At 48.0% G+C, this 19,078-nt stretch overlaps 1 protein-coding gene across 1 annotated transcript in view; it reads left to right on the forward strand.

Moving 5' to 3' along the window:
* The window catches only part of LOC140394731 (uncharacterized), a 76,195-nt gene extending 58,755 nt beyond the window's left edge, over window positions 1-17,440 (forward strand). The window contains 8 exon segments of the mRNA XM_072481949.1: window positions 9,205-9,289; window positions 9,534-9,607; window positions 10,295-10,490; window positions 10,968-11,050; window positions 11,346-11,583; window positions 11,811-11,998; window positions 12,663-12,803; window positions 16,950-17,440. Of these exon segments, the coding sequence (XP_072338050.1) occupies window positions 9,205-9,289; window positions 9,534-9,607; window positions 10,295-10,490; window positions 10,968-11,050; window positions 11,346-11,583; window positions 11,811-11,998; window positions 12,663-12,803; window positions 16,950-17,297 (1,353 nt within the window). The 3' untranslated portion in view covers window positions 17,298-17,440.
* Window positions 17,441-19,078: the final 1,638 nt, after the last annotated feature.

Here is a 19,078-nt window from a genome sequence, read left to right on the forward strand (position 1 = left end):
CTCTAGACAGGGCATCCGCAATGATAAGGTCCTTTCCCGGGGTGTAGACCAGTTGGAAGACATATCTCCTGAGTTTAAGTAGGATGCACTGGAGGCGAGGGGTCACCTCGTTCAGGTCCTTGTGTATGATGCTGACCAGGGGGCGATGGTCAGTCTCAACGGTAAACTGGGGGAGACCATACACGTAGTCATGGAATTTGTCTATTCCGGTCAGCAAACCCAGGCACTCCTTTTCGATCTGCGCGTAGTGCTGTTCTGTGGGGGTCATGGCCCGCGAGGCATAGGCGACCGGGGCCCATGACGCAGTGTCATCCCGCTGTAGGAGTACCGCCCCAATTCCGGATTGGCTGGCATCAGTCGAAATTTTAGTGTCACGAGATGTGTCGAAAAACGCTAATACCGGGGCTGTGGTGAGCTTAATTTTGAGCTCCTCCCATTCCTGCTGGTGTGTGTGCAGCCACTGGAACTCCGTGGACTTCTTGACGAGGTGGCGCAGAGCTGTCGTGTGGGAGGCAAGGTTGGGAATGAACTTCCCCAGGAAGTTGACCATGCCTAGGAAGCGTAGCACTGCTTTCCTGTCTGCCGGCTGCGGCATGGCTGTAATGGCGCTCACCTTGTCTGCATCCGGACGGATCCCTGACCGGGAAATGTGGTCCCCCAGGAACTTCAGCTCGGTTTGGCCGAAAGAACACTTGGCTCGGTTGAGACGCAGGCCGTTTTCCCGTATGCGCGCAAAGACGCGCTGGAGACGATTGATGTGCTCCTGTGGTGTAGTGGACCAGATGATGACGTCGTCCACGTAGACGCGCACCCCTTTGATGCCCTCCATCATCTGCTACATGATCCTGTGAAAGATCTCGGATGCCGAGATGATGCCAAACGGCGTTCTGTTATAGCAGAACCTGCCAAAACGGTTGTTGAAGGTGCACAGCTTTCGGCTGGACTGATCCAGTTGGATCTGCCAAAAACCCTTTGAGGCATCCAGTTTTGTGAAGATTTTAGCCCGGGCCATTTCGCTCGTGATCTCTTCCTGTTTGGGGATGGGGTAGTGTTCCCTCATTATGTTGTTGTTGAGGTCTTTTGGATCAATGCAGATCCGGAGCTCGCCGGAGGGCTTCTTAACACACACTATGGAGCTGACCCATGGCGGCTCCATGACCCGGGATAGGACCCCTTGGTCCTGGAGATCCTGCAGCTGCTGCTTGAGGTGGTCTTTGAGTGGCGCTGGGACCCTGCGAGGTGCGTGAATGACCGGGGTGGCGTCCGGTTTGAGCCGTATTCTGTAGGTGTAGGGCAGTGTTCCCATGCCCTCAAATGCCTCCTGGTTGTGCGCGAGGAGCGATTGGAGCTGTGCCCTGAATTCTGCATCCGGGAAGTCAGATGTGCCTTCTGGAGACAGAGCGTGGACTCGTTGCACAAGGTGGAGAACCTTGCATGCCTGTGCGCCTAGCAGGGAGTCCTTTGATGATCCGACTATTTCGAATGAGAGTGTGGCCGTGTGTGTGTTGTGTGTCACCTGGACCTGGCAGGATCCCATAGCCGGGATAACGTTCCCATTGTAGTCGACCATCTTGCAACAGGATGGCCGAATTGGTGGTCTGACCTTCATGGTGTGAGAAGGCTGACCATACTATGAGGTTGGCGGAGGCGCCAGTGTCCAGACGGAATGTTATCGGTGAGCGGTTGACCGTTAGGGTGGCACACCATTCATCACCCGGATTGACAGTGTTCACCTGCAACGGCTGGTGGGTCCTGGATGGAGACATCCGCTTCCCATCAATGACCGCAACACGGAAGGCGTCCCGGTCGTCTGTGACACTGGTTTGGATATCGTCTGGGCACGACTCGCAGTGAGGAGGCTGAATGGTCCGCACGTCCCTGCGAGGTTGTCGGAATTGGGGAACATTGGCAGGTTGAGCTGCTCGACAGCGGGCAGCGTAGTGGCCCATCTTGCCACAGCGGAGGCATTGTTGGTTTCTTGCTGGACATTGCCGCTTTAAATGTGCGGCTCCGCAGTTGCCACACATCGTGACTTCATGGCGTTCGTTGCGCCACTGCGCATGCGCAGTTCGGTCTTGCGTCGAGCGCGCCTGCGCATCACGTCCCACTGTGTCAACGTTTTTTTTTTGCATGCACAAACGTTGGAGGCACGTGAAAGCGCGCAAAATGGCCACCCTCATCCGGGCCGCGGGCCGGGAGGAACTCAATCGCCTGGACCCGTTCGGCCTCGTAGGACGCCTGCCTTGCCGATCCGGCCGCGTAGGACCCCTGCCGCGCCGATTCAGCTGCTTGAAATTGGGAGTAGCGGCTAGTCGCGTTTTCATGCAGGACACAGGCTTCGATTACGGAGGCTAGGTTGAGGCCTTTAATTTTTAACAGCTGCTGGCGTAGGGTGCCCCAGGTGACCCCAAAAACAATCTGGTCCCGAATCATTGAATCGGACGTGGTGCCATAACCGCAGGACTGCGCGAGGATACGGAGATGCGTAAGGAAGGATTGAAAGGGCTCATCCTTACCCTGCAGGCGCTGCTGGAAGAGATACCTCTCGAAACTCTCATTTACTTCTACGCTTAAGTGTTGCTCGAGTTTGAGAAGGACCGTCTTGTACTTGGTCTTGTCCTCACCTTCCGCGAACACCAGGGAGTTGTAGACATGGATGGCGTGTTGACCTGCCGTGGAGAGGAGGATGGCGATCTTTCTGGTGTCCAAAGCGCTCTCCTTTTCGTTGGCTTCCAGGAAGAGCTGGAAGCGCTGTTTGAACAGCTTCCAATTGACGCCGAGGTTTCCAGCAACTTGTAGCGGCTGCGGCGTGCTGACGGTGTCCATGGCGCGGGATGGCAGATTCCGGAGGATTCGTAGGTAGGTCCCACAGTTACTCCTCATACTATGATGTGTTGGGTACTCTGCTACACAGACGAACCAACACGGTTGCAAATGGTACAACTCAGTTTTATTACTAACATTTATTTACACTGGTAAACTGGTTACTGAGGTTCGATCATAACCCTAGAATCTGTGGACCTATTCCTAATACTATCTTGGAGTGGCACTCAGCACATGGTGGATGTCTGAGTGGCTTGCTGTGAGCTCTGTGCCCTGAGCTGTCTCCTGCTGGAATGCCCGGGAAGTGTCGTGTTCCCTGTTTTGTAGTGTGTATGTTCTTGCCTGTGATTGGCTGTGGTATTGTGTATGTGTTGATTGGTCCGTTGATCTGTTCATCAGTATGTATGCATGTTTGTACCAGGATGTTTACCTGAATATCATGACACTGGAGACACAGACGGCCCAGGGGGTGGCGATCCGCGAGGCACGACAAAAGATCTCCAAAAACGAGGACGAGATCTTAGGCCTGGCGGTAAAGGTGGAGGCGCATGAGGCGCTCCACAAGAAATGGCAGGAGTGGTTCGAGGAGATGAAGAATCGGTTGAGGCGAAAGTATCTGCGGATTCTGGGCCTCCCGGAGGGGTTGGATGTGGGGGCCTATGTGGTCACCATGTTGAACTCGCTGATGGGAGCAAGGTCCTTCCAGGGGCCCCTGGAGCGGGAAGGGGCCCATAGTGTGCTGGCGAGGAGGCCCAAGGCTAACGAGCCTCCACGGGCGGTGCTGGTGAGGTTCCATCGGTTCATTCATCGGGAGTGTGTGCTCAGGTGGGCCAAGAAGAAGAAGAGCAGCAGGTGGGAGAACGCGGAGGTTCGAATATACCAGGACTGGAGTGCGAAGGTGGCGAAGAGGAGTGCCGAGTACAATCGAGCGAAGGCGGTGCTGCACAGGAAGGGGGTGAAGTTTGGCAGGTTGCAGCCGGCGCGACTGTGGGTGACCTACAAGGACCGGCACCATTACTTTGAGTCTCCGGAGGAGGCGTGGGCCTTTGTTCAGGCCGAGTAGTTGGACACAGATTGAGGGTCGGGATGGGCGTTTGGGGACTGCGGTTGATATGTTATTTTTTTGGGGGGGGGGCCTTTTCTTTGCTCCTGGTTTCTTTTTCTTTGTGTTTTTCTCTTTCGGGTTGGTGAAGGTGGCTGGGGCGGGTTGGGCACTGTTTTGGTTGGGTTGGTCGGGGGGGCTCTTGGAGGGGGGTAGGTAAACGGAACAGCGGTGTTGGCTGGCGGTGAGATGGGGCCCCGCGGCGGAGGGGGAGGCCCGAGTCGGCGGTGAGGGGACTGGGCCTGTAAAAGGAGCTGCGTCAGAGGGGGCGGGGCCGGGTAGGTGGAAAGCGTGGGCGTTTTACCGCGCTGAAGTCTGGAGGGGGCGGGGCCGGGGCGGGGAAGCGAGGGTTGTTTCCCGCGCTTAGAATGGAAGGGGGAGGGGGAGAGCCTATGGATGGGGAACGGGAGAGGAGGGTGTGTCACACAATGGGAGGAGTCGAAGGAGAGGCGGGAGTGGCCGGGGTCAGCAGGAGTCAGCTGACTTGCGGAAGTTCAATGGGGGGAGTAAATCAGCTAGGATGGGTCCTAGGCGGGGGGGGGGGGGGGGGGGGGGGGGGGGGGGGGGAATCGAGTTGCTGCTGCTATGGTCAAGGGGAGCTGGAGCGAGTGGGGGGGGGATCGAGTCGGGGGTCTGCCGCCGTGGGGAACGGGCCGGGTGTCGGGTGCGGGCGCGTGGCTGGCCGAGGAGGGGTTATGGCTAGTCAGCGGGGGAGGGGGGCGGGTAGCCCCCTGATAACCTGGAATATAAGAGGACTGAATGGGCCGGTTAAGCGGGCCCGCGTGTTCGCGCACCTGAAGGGGCTCAAGGCGGATGTGGTTATGCTCCAGGAGACACACATGAAGGTGGTAGACGATGTAATTGAGGAAAGGGTGGGTAGGTCAGGTGTTTCACTCGGGGCTGGATGCCAAAAATCGAGGGGTGGCGATCTTGGTGGGAAAGAAGGTGGCATTCGAGTCGTCGAGAATTGTGGCAGATAATGGCGGTAGGTACATGATGGTAAGTGGTAAGTTGTAGAGCGAGAGGGTAGTACTGGTCAATGTATATGCCCTGAATTGGGACGATGCGGGTTTTATGCGGCGTATGTTGGGTCGGATCCCAGACTTGGAAGTGGGGGGCCTGATAATGGGGGGAGACTTTAACACGATGCTGGATCCGGCACTGGATCGCTCCAGGTCTAGGACGGGTAGGAAGCCGGCGGCGGCAAGAGTGCTGAGGGGGTTTATGGACCAGATGGGAGGGATGGACCCTTGGAGATTTGCAAGGCCGGGGGCTGGGGAATTTTCATTCTTCTCACATGTCCATAAGGCTTATTCCCGAATCGACTTTTTCATTTTGAGTAGGGCGCTGATAGCGAGAGTAGAGGATACTGAGTATTCGGCAATAGCCATTTTGGACCACGGCCCGCATTGGGTGGACTTGGAGATGGGGGAGGAGAGGGACCAGCGCCCGCTGTGGCTCTTGGAGGTGGGGCTGTTCGCAGACAAGGAGGTGAGCGAGCGGGTCCGAGGAAGTATAGAGAGGTACCTGGAGGCCAACGACAACGGGGAGGTCCAAGTGCGGATGGTATGGGAGACACTGAAGGCGGTGGTGAGTGGGGAGTTGATCTCCATTGGGGCCTACAAGGAGCGGAGGGAGTGGGGGAGAGGGAGAGGCTGGTGGGGGAGATGGTGAGGGTAGACAGGAGGTATGCGGAGGAGCCCGAGGAAGGATTGTTGAGGAAGAGTCACAGCCTCCAGGCTAAATTCGACCTGGTGACCACCAGGAAGGTGGAGGTGCAGTGGAGGAAGGCCCAGGGGGCGATTTACGAGTATGGGAAATAGGCAAGCCGGATGCTGGCGCATCAGCTTCGGATGTGGGACTCAGCTAGGGAGATTGGGGGAGTTAAGGACAGGGGAGGGAGTGTGGTGCGGAGTGGGGTTGGCATCAATGGGGTCTTCAGGGGCTTTTACGAGGAATTGTACCGATCCGAGCTCCCTCGGGAGGAGGGAAGGATGGGCCGCTTCCTGGACCAATTGAGGTTTCCAAAGGTGGAGGAGGGACTGGTGGCGGGATTGGGGGCCCCGATTGGGCTGGAGGAGCTGACCAAAGGGATAGGAAGCATGCAGGCGGGGAAGGCACCGGGGCCGGACAGATTCCCGGTCGAATTCTATAAAAAATATATGGAGCTGTTGGGCCCGTTGCTAGTTAGGACCTTCAATGAGGCAAGGGAGGGGGAGGCTTTGCCTCCGACGATGTCCTGGGCACTGATCTCCTTGATCCTGAAGCGGGACAAGGATCCCCTGCAGTGTGGGTCTTACAGACCGATTTCATTGCTAAATGTAGATGCCAAGGTGCTGGCGAAGGTCTTAGCCACGAGGATTGAGGATTGTGTGCCTCAGATCATCCATGAAGACCAGACGGGGTTCATGAAGGGGAGGCAGCTGAACGCGAATGTGCGGAGGCTTTTGAACATTATCATGATGCCGGCGAGGGAGGGGGAGGCAGAGATAGTGGGGGCGATGGACGCTGAGAAAGCCTTTGATAGGGTAGAGTGGGGGTACCTGTGGGAGGTGCTGAAGAGGTTCGTGTTTGGGGAGAGGTTTGTCAGGTGGGTTAGGCTGTTGTATGAGGTCCCAATGGCGAGTGTGGCCATAAACAGGAGGAGGTCCGAGTACTTTCGGTTGCACCGAGGGACGAGGCAGGGGTGTCCCCTGTCCCCCTTGCTCTTCGCACTGGTGATTGAACCCCTGACTATGGCACTGAGGGAGTCAAGGAACTGGAGGGGGTTGGTGCGGGGTGGGGAGGAGCATAGGGTGTCACTTTATGCGGACGACCTGCTGCTGTATGTGGCGGACCCGGTGGGGGGATTGCCGGAGGTAATGAGGATTCTTAGGGAATTCGGGGATTTTTGGGGGTACAAGCTCAACATGGGGAAGAGCGAGCTGTTCGTGGTTCACCCAGGGGACCAGTAGAGGGGGATTGGCGAGCTCCCACTAAAAAGGGCGGAGAGGAGCTTCAGGTATTTGGGGGTCCAGGTGGCCAGGAGCTGGGGGCCCTGCATAGGCTTAATTTTACAAGGCTGGTGGAGCAAATGGAGGAGGAGTTCAAGAGGTGGGACGCGCTGCCGCTGTCCTTGGCGAGTAGGGTGCAGTCAATCCAAATGACAGTGCTCCCAAGGTTTTTGTTCCTGTTCCAGTGCCTCCCCTTGTTTATCCCGAAGGCTTTTTTTCGGCGGGTTAACAGGAGTATAATGGGGTTTGTGTGGGCGCGAGGGACTCCGAGGGTGAGAAGGGTGTTCCTGGAGCAGAGTAGAGATAGGGGGGTACTGGCGCTGCCCAACCTCTGTGGGTACTACTGGGCCGCCAATGCGACGATGGTGCGCAAGTGGGTGATGGAGGGGGAGGGGGCTGCATGGAAGAGGCTGGAGACGGTGTCTTGTGTGGATACGAGTCTAGGGGCGCTGGCAACGGCGCAGCTGCCGCTCCCTCCAATGAGGTATACCACAAGCCCGGTGGTGGTGGCTGCCCTCAAATATCTGGGGGGCAGTGAAGGTGGCACGGGGGGGGGGGTTGGGGCCTCAACCCCAATACCTATTCCCCAATACTGGGGAACCACCGGTTCACCCCGGGAGAACAGATGGAGGGTTTTTGGGGTGGCACAGGGCAGGGATACGAAAGTTGGGGGACCTGTTTGTGGACGGGAAGTTCGCGAGCCTGGGTGAGCTGGAGGAGAAGTACGGGCTCCTCCCGGGGAACACCTTCAGGTACTTACAGGTAAGGGCGTTTGCCAGACGGCAGGTGGTGGAATTCCCGCGGCTACTGCCACACACAGTACAGGACAGGGTGCTATCGGGGGGGTGGGTGGGAGTAGGGAAGATCTCGGAAACTTACCAGGTGATGCAGGAGGAGGAGGAGGCCTCGGTGGTGGAGGTGAAAGGTAAGTGGGAGGAGGAGTTAGGAGAGGAGATCGAGGAAGGGACGTGGGCAGATGCCCTAGGGAGGGTGAACTCTTCCGCATCGTGCGCGAGGCTCAGTCTCATACAGTTTAAGGTGCTGCACAGGGCACACATGACCGGGACAAGGATGAGCCGGTTTTTTGGGGGTGAGGACAGGTGTGTTAGGTGCTCAGGGAGCCCAGCAAATCACACGCATATGTTCTGGGCGTGCCCAGCGCTGGAGGAACTTTGGAAGGGCGTAGCAAGGACGGTGTCGAGGGTGGTAGGATCCAGGGTCAAACCGGGCTGGGGGCTCGCAATATTTGGGGTGGCAGAGGAGCCAGGAGTGCAGGAGGTGAAAGAGTCCGGTATTCTGGCCTTTGCGTCCCTGGTAGCCCGGCGAAGGATTCTTCTTCAGTGGAAGGATGCGAGGCCCCCAAGCGTGGAATCCTGGATCAATGATATGGCAGGGTTCATTAAATTGGAGAGGGTGAAATTCGCCTTGACAAGGGTACAAGGGTTCTTTAGGCAGTGGCAACCGTTCTTAGACTTCCTGGCAGAACGGTAGATATTGGTCAATGGCAACAGCAACTCGGGGGGGGGGGGTTTACTTTATTTCTGTTTCTGTTATGTACACTGGAGGGTCCAGGGGGGTGTATATACCTGTTGTGTTAAGTCGGGGTGTTAGTGTTAATTTATTATTTATGTACAGGGGGGAGGGAGGGTTGCTTTTCTAGACCGTGTTTTGTACTTAACCCTGTAGGGTTCCTTTTTCATTTTGTTATTGATATTTTATGAAAACCTTAATAAAAATTATTTTTTTAAAAAAAGATATTGAATAGGGAGCAGGAGTGGTGGTCTTGGATCATTGCTTTCCAACCTCCTTAGCCCATTTACAGAGATGTCCTTTATAACACCATAACCAACTTGGACTAAAGGGGAGTGAACCTGAGACCTTACCAAACAGTATGGCTCAGTATCTCAGTAAGCATAATTCTTACTTATAGCATGAGAGTTCCTTTCTTCAGTTACAACACCATTGCACAGAGTGTCAGGGCAACTCCTTAATAGATCTTTTTGCTTGCTCCAAAAACTAATTCAAATTGAATCCAATTCATTCTCTCCCAGAAGGGAGACATACAAGGTCCAAGCTGACAATAACATTACTGGGTAATTTTCCACTGGCACCTCGTGTTGGGCTTGATCTGATATTTGACCTTAGCCCAAAGACTAGCTTATCTTTCACTCACTTAAAATGCCTCTTAATAATCTATTGAATTTTATTGGAACCTGATTAAACCCTGTTTCTGAGGCTCACTGCAATTGGAACAGCTATTTTGTGAATTTCTATTGGTTAGTTTAACAAAGAGTCTTCGCAAGCAAATGGAATCAGGTGTATAAATGCATTGTATGTGCCACTAATAGGAGAGCATGCCAAGTTGTAGGAGGTAAGGGTTTTTTTTTTTATTTGGAGTCTGTGAGAAAACTGAAGGATAGTGTCACTAGTTCTGCTGAAGTGGTATTTTAAGTAAATGTTGTCATCTTGGTTTTGTTTAACTTTCTGGGCCTTTTATGGTCTTCTGTGTTTTTCTTTAGGAGGATCTTTGCTGTTCTATGTTAATGTTTCTATAGTAGCTTTAGCAGATATGCTGTTATATCTTTAAAAACTTGAGAAATGTTTTTATTTCTAAGTAGGATTTTTGCAGCTCATTATGGCATCAACAAAAAATGTTGCCAACACTGAGGGCCAGGAAAATGGAAACCAGGTAAGAGCCTGTGTGGAGAGAATATCTGTTTCACATTAGCTTGTTCAAGCTGCCATTTAAATCTGATCCTTTTTTAGGGGGCTTACTTTAATGTGAAACTCTGGGTCGGCATAATAGCAATGCTATTTCAATAATGCACAATTGTCTGGGCCTTCCCAATGTGTATGAGAATTTGAAATCCAACCACTTGTCAACTGATTTCATTGGTGTTGCAGTGCTCTGCTTGATTACCCAATCAATTAACTACTCCCTATATTTAAATTATTTAGGGATGCAAAATTAACTGCAGCTGAACTAGCCAGTTTAGTCTCCTTACTCCCCTATGTATGGTATGTGTTGTCTGCATCCCATGCAAGAAACTACTTTTCACTGTATACTAATGTGACAATAATTCAAATCAAATGTGTACTCTTGGGCATCAGCACTAACTTTAGGATGAATGGAGATTAGCTAGTTGGTTTTAATCGAGTGATGGATTTGTTAGTCTTAATCCCTTGAGTGATGGATTTATTTGTATTTATTCTGCCTTTTTGTGAACTGAATGTTGATCTAGATTTTTTTTTTTTTTTCATTCAAAATCATCTGATTTCAATGTCCTGGCTAGTTGCCTCCTAAATAGTGAAAATTGCTGTTTTTTAAAAAAATATATATATCTCCAGTAGATACTAAATAATTAACCTCTTGCAGAATGTGGTTGATCGAGTGACCAGTCTGCCGCTTGTGAGCTCTGCCTGTGAGCAAGTATCTGCTGTGTATATGAGCACCAAGGAGAGCTCACCTGCTGTGAAGACCATCTGTGATCTGGCTGAGCAGGGAGTGAAGACCATCTCTACTGTAGCTGCCACTGGTGCTAAACCAATTGTAGACAAGCTGGAACCTCAAAGTAAGTGGAATCACTTATTTTTCAAATAAGTACTTGCCTACATTGTCAGTTTTTTAACTCCATGTGTGTAGTAATCACTTGATGTGTCTAACTAGACAAGTCACTGAATAGTTTAGACATTGACTGATGTGTAGTTAGTGATACTGATGTAGTTAGTGATACATGGGCAGCACTTATTCCATCCTAAACTTGGCCATTTTAGTACATTGTGATTGCCACTTAACTATAAGAGTCCTCGTACAACACTGACATGGTGGGGTCCCCTTCAGTACACAGATGTCTATACCAGCTGTCAAATGCCTAACTTCTGTAAATCATTTACCAGCACTTGGGTCCATAGCCTACTATGCCTTGGTGAGTGATCATCCAGATGATTATTAGATGTTGTGCAAAGACAATTATTCCTTCCTGATCCAAGAACAGTACAATATCTTGAATGACAGAACTGTAAAACATTCATTGTTGTTGTATGCTCAGTTGCAGTAGCTAATGAGTATGCCTGTAAAGGCTTGGATAAACTGGAGGAGAAGCTTCCTATCCTTCATCAGGTGACAGACCAGGTTAGTGCTATTCCATAAGAAGTTGGACATGTAGTTTAATTCATCACCACCACTATGTAATATTCCATTTTGGGATTTTTTTTTTTTTTTTTTAAGCCTTGTCCTTGCATGCCTGATCCTAAGGTACTCTGTTAATTGTGTGGGAACAGGCCAATGGCCTTTAAAAGCTTGACCCCTCTTAATGTGATACTGTTGTGGAATTTTTGAGCTTGTTATATTGGATTTTGGTGGCAATTGGTGAAAAAATGCTACTTGTAATGGGAATGGAATAGGAAACATGTTCCTGCTTTTTCAGGTCCTGGCTGAAACCAAGGAGCTTGTGTCATCCAAGATGGCCAATGTGAAAGAATCTGTGATGGGAGTTGTAGACATGACTACAACTGCAGTCCAAGGCAACCTGGAAAAAACCAAAGCTGTTGTGATTGAAGGTGCCAGTGCTGTGGGTCAACTTGTGGCTACTGGTGTGGATATTTCTCTCATCAAATCTGAGGAACTTGTTGATCATTACCTTCCTATGACCAAGGAAGAACTAGGTAACTAAAAGTAATGGTTGGCTATTTGGCTTCTGAACCTACACTGCTGGGTGGAGTATTAACTAACCCTGCTGGTAAAAGTAATAATTACAGCATATATTTTTGAAACCCTTGGGAACCATTTTGGTTTTCCTGCAATCCCTTCTATTCTATTGGCTTTACAATATCTTGATGACTTGCGGGTGGGATGAGTTACTGCAGTCTGATATATTTGGGCTTTCTTTCAGCTAAAGTGGCCACTTCCACAGAAGGATCGAACTCTGCTGCAGTACAAGAGCAAAGTTATTATGTACGCTTGGGATCTTTATCATCTAAAGTTCGCAATCGTGCATACCAGTATTCCATCTCCAAGATGCAGCAAGCCAAACAGAATGGCCAGGAGACCCTTTCTCATCTCTACAATCTTGTAGATCTGGTAAGGAAACCGATTTTCTGGATGCCAGGTTGGCTGTTTCTTGTCTTCTGATCCAGATCAATATGTTAAGTCTTCAATTCTTGATCTTCCCCTTTGGTATTTGCCATGCCTGAAAGGTTACTGAATGTTCACTACATTATTTTTAGTCACTGCTGTAACTGCATTTCACCATCCAAGAATTATTGCAAGAACCCTGGGTGGGATTCTCCAATCCCACGGCAGTGTCCACGCTGTCGTGTTTTACGACTGAACGGGCTGCTCCCAGTATTTAATTCACTGGAGCGGTTCGCGCCACTCCAGCTGCTGATCCTGGCGCAAACTGTGCGCCACGGGATCTGCGCATGCACAGTTGCGCCAACGAGGATGTGGCGCCGGCACCAAAGCGCACATGCAGTGGCCTCCTACAACATGCCAGCCCCTTTCCCACCAGCCCAGAGCAGGTTAGAATGGCGCGGCGGGACTGTTTACTTATGGCTGCTCGGCCCTGGAGAATCGGTAGGCCAGCTGCATAGAGGGGTGCCGTGCCAACCATGCTGGCGCCAATGGCACCAATTCTCTGCTCTACAGGGAATGTCGGGGCGGTGTGGCTCATTCACTGGGTTCTCCGGCCCAGGGCTGGGAGAATCCTGCCCCATACCTCTAAATTATGCCTTTTTTCTTTTAGATTGAATCTGCAAAAAGAAGTGCTGAATCCACACACCTCAAACTCGAGGATGTTCGAGCAACTTTGACTCGGATCCTGGTGGACTGGAGAAAGCAACAGCCTGATGGCAAAGCAAAAGAGGAACTGTCTGACCAATCTGAAGTAAGAACTCTTGTAGAGGCAGTTTTATCCGCTTCCCTCCTGCTAATGACTCAGTCACTTGAAGGAATTGCTTTTTTTTTTTTTTTTTTTTTTTTTTTGTCTGGTGGATGTGACTAGATATCTGACGGTCTTGATCTAATTATTGGATAAGCATATGGATGATAATGGCATAGTGTAGGTTAGATGGCTTTTGTTTCGGTGCAACATCGTGGGCTGAAGGGCCTGTACTGCGCTGTATTGTTCTATGTTCTATCATGGCTCTCCTTAAACTGTCTTCTGAGAATTCCAAAGAGACACTTGCCCTCAGAATTTCACCTCATCACTTTAAATAAATGACTCTCCTCAGTTCTAGATTCTCCCACCAGGAGACCTCAATTCCTCCTTTATCTCTCCACCCCACATCCACCTTGTCAAGATCCTTCATTGCTTCCAACACCTGCATCCCCAAAACTCCAACTCAACCCACCCCCATGGAGCTCTGCAATAGTTTTTATTCTTCTAACTGTACTCATTTGCCAAATCCTTTTGTAACCTCCTATGCCGCTTCATATTGTTCATTCCTACCCACCTTTGTCATGAGCAAATTTGGCAGCCTGCTATTGTCCCTGTTGGCTGGCTAAGGGTATTATAATGATATCATGGTTGTAATTCACTGACTGGCCACTGGAGTCTTGTAAGTGAATGTTCGAGTCAGGTGACCTCTGACTGGAGAGCTGAAAGAGGTTGCTTGTGCATAATCATTCTGTTAATCTGTTTTGTATAAAGTTTGCCCACCGTTAATTGCTTATAGGGTTCTTGTAATATAAATAAGGCCAGGTATTTTCCACAACCTGTGGCATCCTATGAAAATCCAGGTACAACGCATCCACTGGTTTCCCAAAAGCTCAATAAATTGGTTAAACATATTCTCTTGAAGATTCCTGCTTTTTGTTTCTCCCTTGTTTGCTTCTTCTTGGTTGCATTATCTAACCAGAGCTATTGGCCTGCTCATTGGAATACATCAATTCTGTATATGCTGACACTCTCCTTTTCATCTGCCATTGCCTCTTGCCCGTTCACCTAGCTCTGCTTTTGTCTTGGGTTGCCTTAAAAATCTTGGAGCCATTCTGCTCTTCATCATAAATATTGTTACCTGTGCGGTAGGTAACATGTGCTACTCAATCCTTGGTTAGTGATGAGGTATTCTGAATCCCGATGAAGATTTGAACTCTTCCAGTAGTACCAAAAGGTTTATTGAGTAACTAGAACAATATTTACATGAGTTTTCTACTTCAACTTTGATACTTGTGATCAGGTTAACGAGATCTAACTATACATAACTCCACTGGTCATCTAAACTAGTCTGCTGTTGCTTTGATCAGTGCACCCAAGAGAGAGCCCCAATGTGGCTGCCTTTTATACCCTTATTGGTTCGGCCCTCTAGTGATCATGTGGTGCTACTGATTACACATTAACCCCTTGTGTACATGCACATATAGTGATCACTACATCCCCCTTTTTTCTTTCCATGTTACATATGTTGTAAAGAAAATTGAACAAACAATGGATGCAGTTTGCAAATGCATGACATGAAATCAATGAGTTAGTCCGTCAAATGTTAATACATTCCGTCAAGTTTTTGGGTATTTTTGCTTGTGAAATAGGTAGACAAATGATGTTTTGTACAAATTGTAGTGATCTTGACATTGTACAAAGCCAATTCATATTTGAGTCCAATTTTAAATATGAATTAAAAAATTAAATTTGAATCCATACTGTTCGGTCGAGTTGCTTTCTTGGGTGTTGAGGTGGTGATGTTGGTACTTCTTTGTGACTGTCATCAGTGTTCCTGTGTTTAAGTAACCAAGAAGTCATCAATGAGGTATCTGAATGGTCGAATCACTTTGTTGTCTGATTTTATGGGTTTTTTGTTGTTGTTTTTTCTATGCTTGTGGTAGTGATTCTCTGTTGTCTGACCTGGACTTTTTCCTGTGTTTGTAGTATTGATTCTGCATGTCATCTTTCTTGAAGACTGGTTGGCTTGTTGTGGAGCAAATGTGACTTCGTGAGATTTGTTGCCATGGTATGTTTGTACTCTTGCCATTTTGCAGTGTGCTGTGGCATTGTCCTTCATGTGCAGAGTTGTACCATTGTTGTCGTTTTCGTTGTCATTCTTGTTGTTGTTTTCGTCATGCTTGATTTTCTTGTCATGCTTGTTGTTTCTGTTTTGTTATGGTTGTTGTGCTTGTAGTTTTTGATGTTGTCGTCCTTGTTTCTGCAGCACTTTGTGGTGTTGTTGCTCGTTGCACTACATGTTGTTTTCGCTGTTGCGCTCAAATGAGTATTCTATTTGGATGATGTGAGTCATTGTCACAGTTATTGGTGTTGGTGTCCTTTGTGGTATCCGTTGCATTGAGCATTTCTTGAGAATTGTGAGAATGATTTGATGTTGGTGACATCAGGTCATTTTGTGGTGGATTCAATTCCTCTGCTTTGCTCCCTTGGTACTCCTCCTTCTAGAGTCATTTTCTGGTTCGCTTGAATCATCTGATCTTTGCTGCTCTTCTGGGGTGCTCTCTTAGTTGTTTCGATTCATTTGAATCGCCTTTGATTTCTTGGTGCTCAAGTCAATCTTCAGGATTTCTATTGACGTGGTCTCTAGTACCCGTCGTCTGATTATTTGAGTGCTTCTGTGCAGACGAGCTGCGATATGTCAGTCTGTCTCTCTGATCCTGCACATCCTGTGATATCTTCATCGCTGTGATCCACATAGCTGAGTAACTCAGCCATGTCTGAGCAGTGTTGCGCTTGTTCCAGGGTGTTGAAGTTATTCTCAACTGCTGTGTAAGTTCGGGCATTGTTCTGTTTGGGGTAAGAAAATTGGGTTTTGCAGCTTTAAATTTATTTTATTCATTTCCATGCATTTCCCTTTAAGTGGTCCTGGTCCTCTGACGTCATGCGTAGGACTCTTATTGCACAATTCGAGTTTCCTTTACTGTGCACTCTTGGCGCAACTGCGCTTGCGCACAATTGCAGTTTGCCATTTCCCTTTTGAGAAGTGCATACTGGCCAAAACGCTCTTGCTAAGATGGCTGCCAATCAAGTGCTGTTGCATCAAATGAGATCCTGCGTCTGCCTCGTAAGTTTTGGCGCCGTTTTTCCTTTTTTTTTTTTTTTTTTCCAGCCACTGACTGTAAAGGCTCATTGATATTGTTTTTGTTCATAAGCAAGGCATTTTTGTATTGCAGCTTCTAGAGTTAGATGCTTATTGTGATAGTTCTTCCCTCAAATTTTTATCAGATAGTCCAGAAATTAATTGATTCATTATCCGTGTCTCTGAAATCAGAATATTCACAGCCTTGTGGTATTAACTTGAGATTTGTAATAAAATCAGTGACCGGCCCTCAGTTTTCTCTGCATTTATGACAATTGTTTAAATCTTTCCAGCATCTCACCAGAGTGACTGTGTTCATCAAATTATTACTTCTATTTTGGTGTCATCTTCTCCTAAATAATTAAAGCAATTATAGATTTCTCAGAGGAGTAGTAGTGCTATTTTCATTGCATTAGAGACCGTGCTTAAACCATCAGCTGCGATAAATGTAATATCTGTTCAAATCTTCTCCAGTCTTAACTTAAAATTACCAGTTGTTTCCAGCTGCCCTAGAGGTCCAATGAGTCCCATAGTTGGCCGTCGAGAATCCATTTGCTGCGAAGTCTTCCACAGTCCAATGTCTTTTTTTTTTTTTTTTTTTCCAACCTTCTCTAACTAGTTCTGTTAAAGCCACTCGACTGGTACCATGTTTTGTTACCTGTGTGGTAGGTAACATGTGCTACTCATTCCTTGGTTAGTGATGAGGTATTCTGAATCCTGATGAAGATTCAAACTCTTACAGTAGTACCAAAGGTTTATTGAGTAACTACAATATTTACATGAGTTCTCTACTTGAGCTCATTCAATGTGTACCTTGCTGTCCATCTTAGTTCCAAATATGTGATAACATTTTATTTAAAGAAAAGCAAGCCACAGTGACCGTTCTGACATGGAGAATAACATTCTGAAATCATGAGTGGGGAAATTCATGCAAGCAGCTTTCTGCTTAAATTCCACCTCTTGCTGAAATAATAGATCTGGACTGAATTTTAATTTGGTTTTCTTTATTCCAGAGAATTGAATCTGAAACACTGGCCATGACTCAGACTTTTTCTGATCAACTCCAAACCATCTGCCGAACACTGGCTTCAAGTGTTCGTGGTCTGCCTCAGAATATTGAAGATCAAGTGCAGCAGGTCTGTAAATTAGCAGAAGAAATCTACAGCTCTCTTTCTTCAGCCACGTCCTTCCAAGATCTGTCTGCACCATTCCTGACCCAGACTAAAGAGCAAATGCTGAAGATTAGTGAGGGAATAGATGGGGTGATGGACTATTTGCTTCACAACACCCCCCTTAACTGGCTGGTGGGACCCTTTATCCCACAGCTGGCTGAAGATCAGGGACAAAATAAAATTCAATAATCCACTACTGTAATTAATAGGTTGGAGTTTCACAGTTTCACTGTTTATATATTAAAAAAAAAAAAAAAAAAAAAATTGCTGCAGTTTGGTTTTCAAGCCATAACCAGCCAGTTATCCCACTAATTAGTCAGCATTTAACAGTCTGGGGCAGCTTTGTTCCTTTTGCAGTTGTATGTATTTTTGTAATTATTCTAATAAATATTGCATGATTAAATCCAATTCTGTACAAATTAATTCCACTGACTGAGCTGATTGGGTGGCATAATAAAAGTGAGTTAGTCATACATTACTAAATAGTGTAGCTTGTAGTTATTAGATCTATCTTGTCCTTGTATTCCCAAAATATTCAGCTTAGAGGGGGGAGAAACCATAAACTTGCTGGCTTGTATTGTCAAGTACCACTTTCGTGCTGCAGGATAATCAACTCGTGCAAAGCTTAAGATGTAAGTATCTCCTTGGTACACCTAGTGGAATTAACGTAGTGAATTTAACCGGAGCTGCATTGTATATAGGTGACTATTTGGCTGAACCCACATTATGTTTTATGACAACCTTGCCAGTACAGGTTAATGGAGAGATTGTCATGGCATTAGAGGGCCATCATTCACATACTACTTCTGGAGTTCAAACTAGGCAATTTAATAAACTTAAATGTTCGGTGTGGTGCCTTGGTGTTGGTTAATTGACATTTGAGGGTTTGGAGAATTTTTACTGAAATGACGGAATGGCCAAATCTTGTCAGTTGTATGTGGGCATCACTGGACAGGCCAGTTAACTAGGCCATTTCAGAGGGTGAGGTAAGTATCACCCACATTTCTGTGGGTTGCCTATAAACCAGACCAGGTAAGGGTGGCCGATTTCTCCCAAAGGCCACTAGTGGGTTTTTTTTTTCTTATACTGCAATGGTTTAAGGGTCACTGTTATCCAGATTTTTTTTAAATGGCACCGGTCACTCTCTGATCTACAGACTAGATTATAATTGTTGCCTTGTGCATCGGTTCTTGCCTTCATCTGTATTTGAATAACTTGAACTTTTTTCAATTCCTTTTTTAGTACCCAATTTGTTTTTGTTTTTTTTTTGTACCCAATTGGTTTCTTTTCCAATTAAGGGGCAAATTAGCATACCCAATCCACCTAACCTGCACATCTTTGGGTGGTGGGGGTGAAACCCCAGACATGGGGAGAATGTACAAACTCCACACAGACAGTCTGTTGTAGGCAGCAGTGCTAACCACTGGACTGTCCTGATTGCTATCAAATCTATTCAACAATGATTTTTCTGATGGTGATTTTGTGGCTTCACTAGTCTGACTCCCCCCCCCCCCCCCCCCCCCCCTGTGGGAGGCTCCCAGAACAAAGATTGCCTATCCTAGGTGTGTTTGGTTTTTCTTGGTACTATTTTATTACTTGGTACTGTGAACATCCTCAGCACCTGAAAGTGATATAAAAGTGTAGTGAAATTCAAACACTTTTTCTCCCCCTCAACTTCTCCCTCAACTTGTGGTTCCGTACAAGCTGAACAAAACATGGGAGGAGGTCACCAACTATTTCCCATGTATTGTAGTCTTTTGTTCGTTCAAAGATCAAACCTCCTTGGGCTTTAAAGGAATGGCTATTGCATAAATTGTCTAGACCTAGGGAGTGGTAACTGCAGCAGAAACATTTGTCCCTATGGGAGACAGCCTGGTTCTTGTATCTGCCATTGTTCTCTTAACAAGCAGGTACTTTGGAGTCACTCTTCCTCAGTCAACATTTCTGTCCATAAAGCAGTTGTCCTGGAG

This window comes from Scyliorhinus torazame, chromosome 18 (assembly GCF_047496885.1).
Source record: "Scyliorhinus torazame isolate Kashiwa2021f chromosome 18, sScyTor2.1, whole genome shotgun sequence".
Taxonomy (NCBI): domain Eukaryota; kingdom Metazoa; phylum Chordata; class Chondrichthyes; order Carcharhiniformes; family Scyliorhinidae; genus Scyliorhinus; species Scyliorhinus torazame.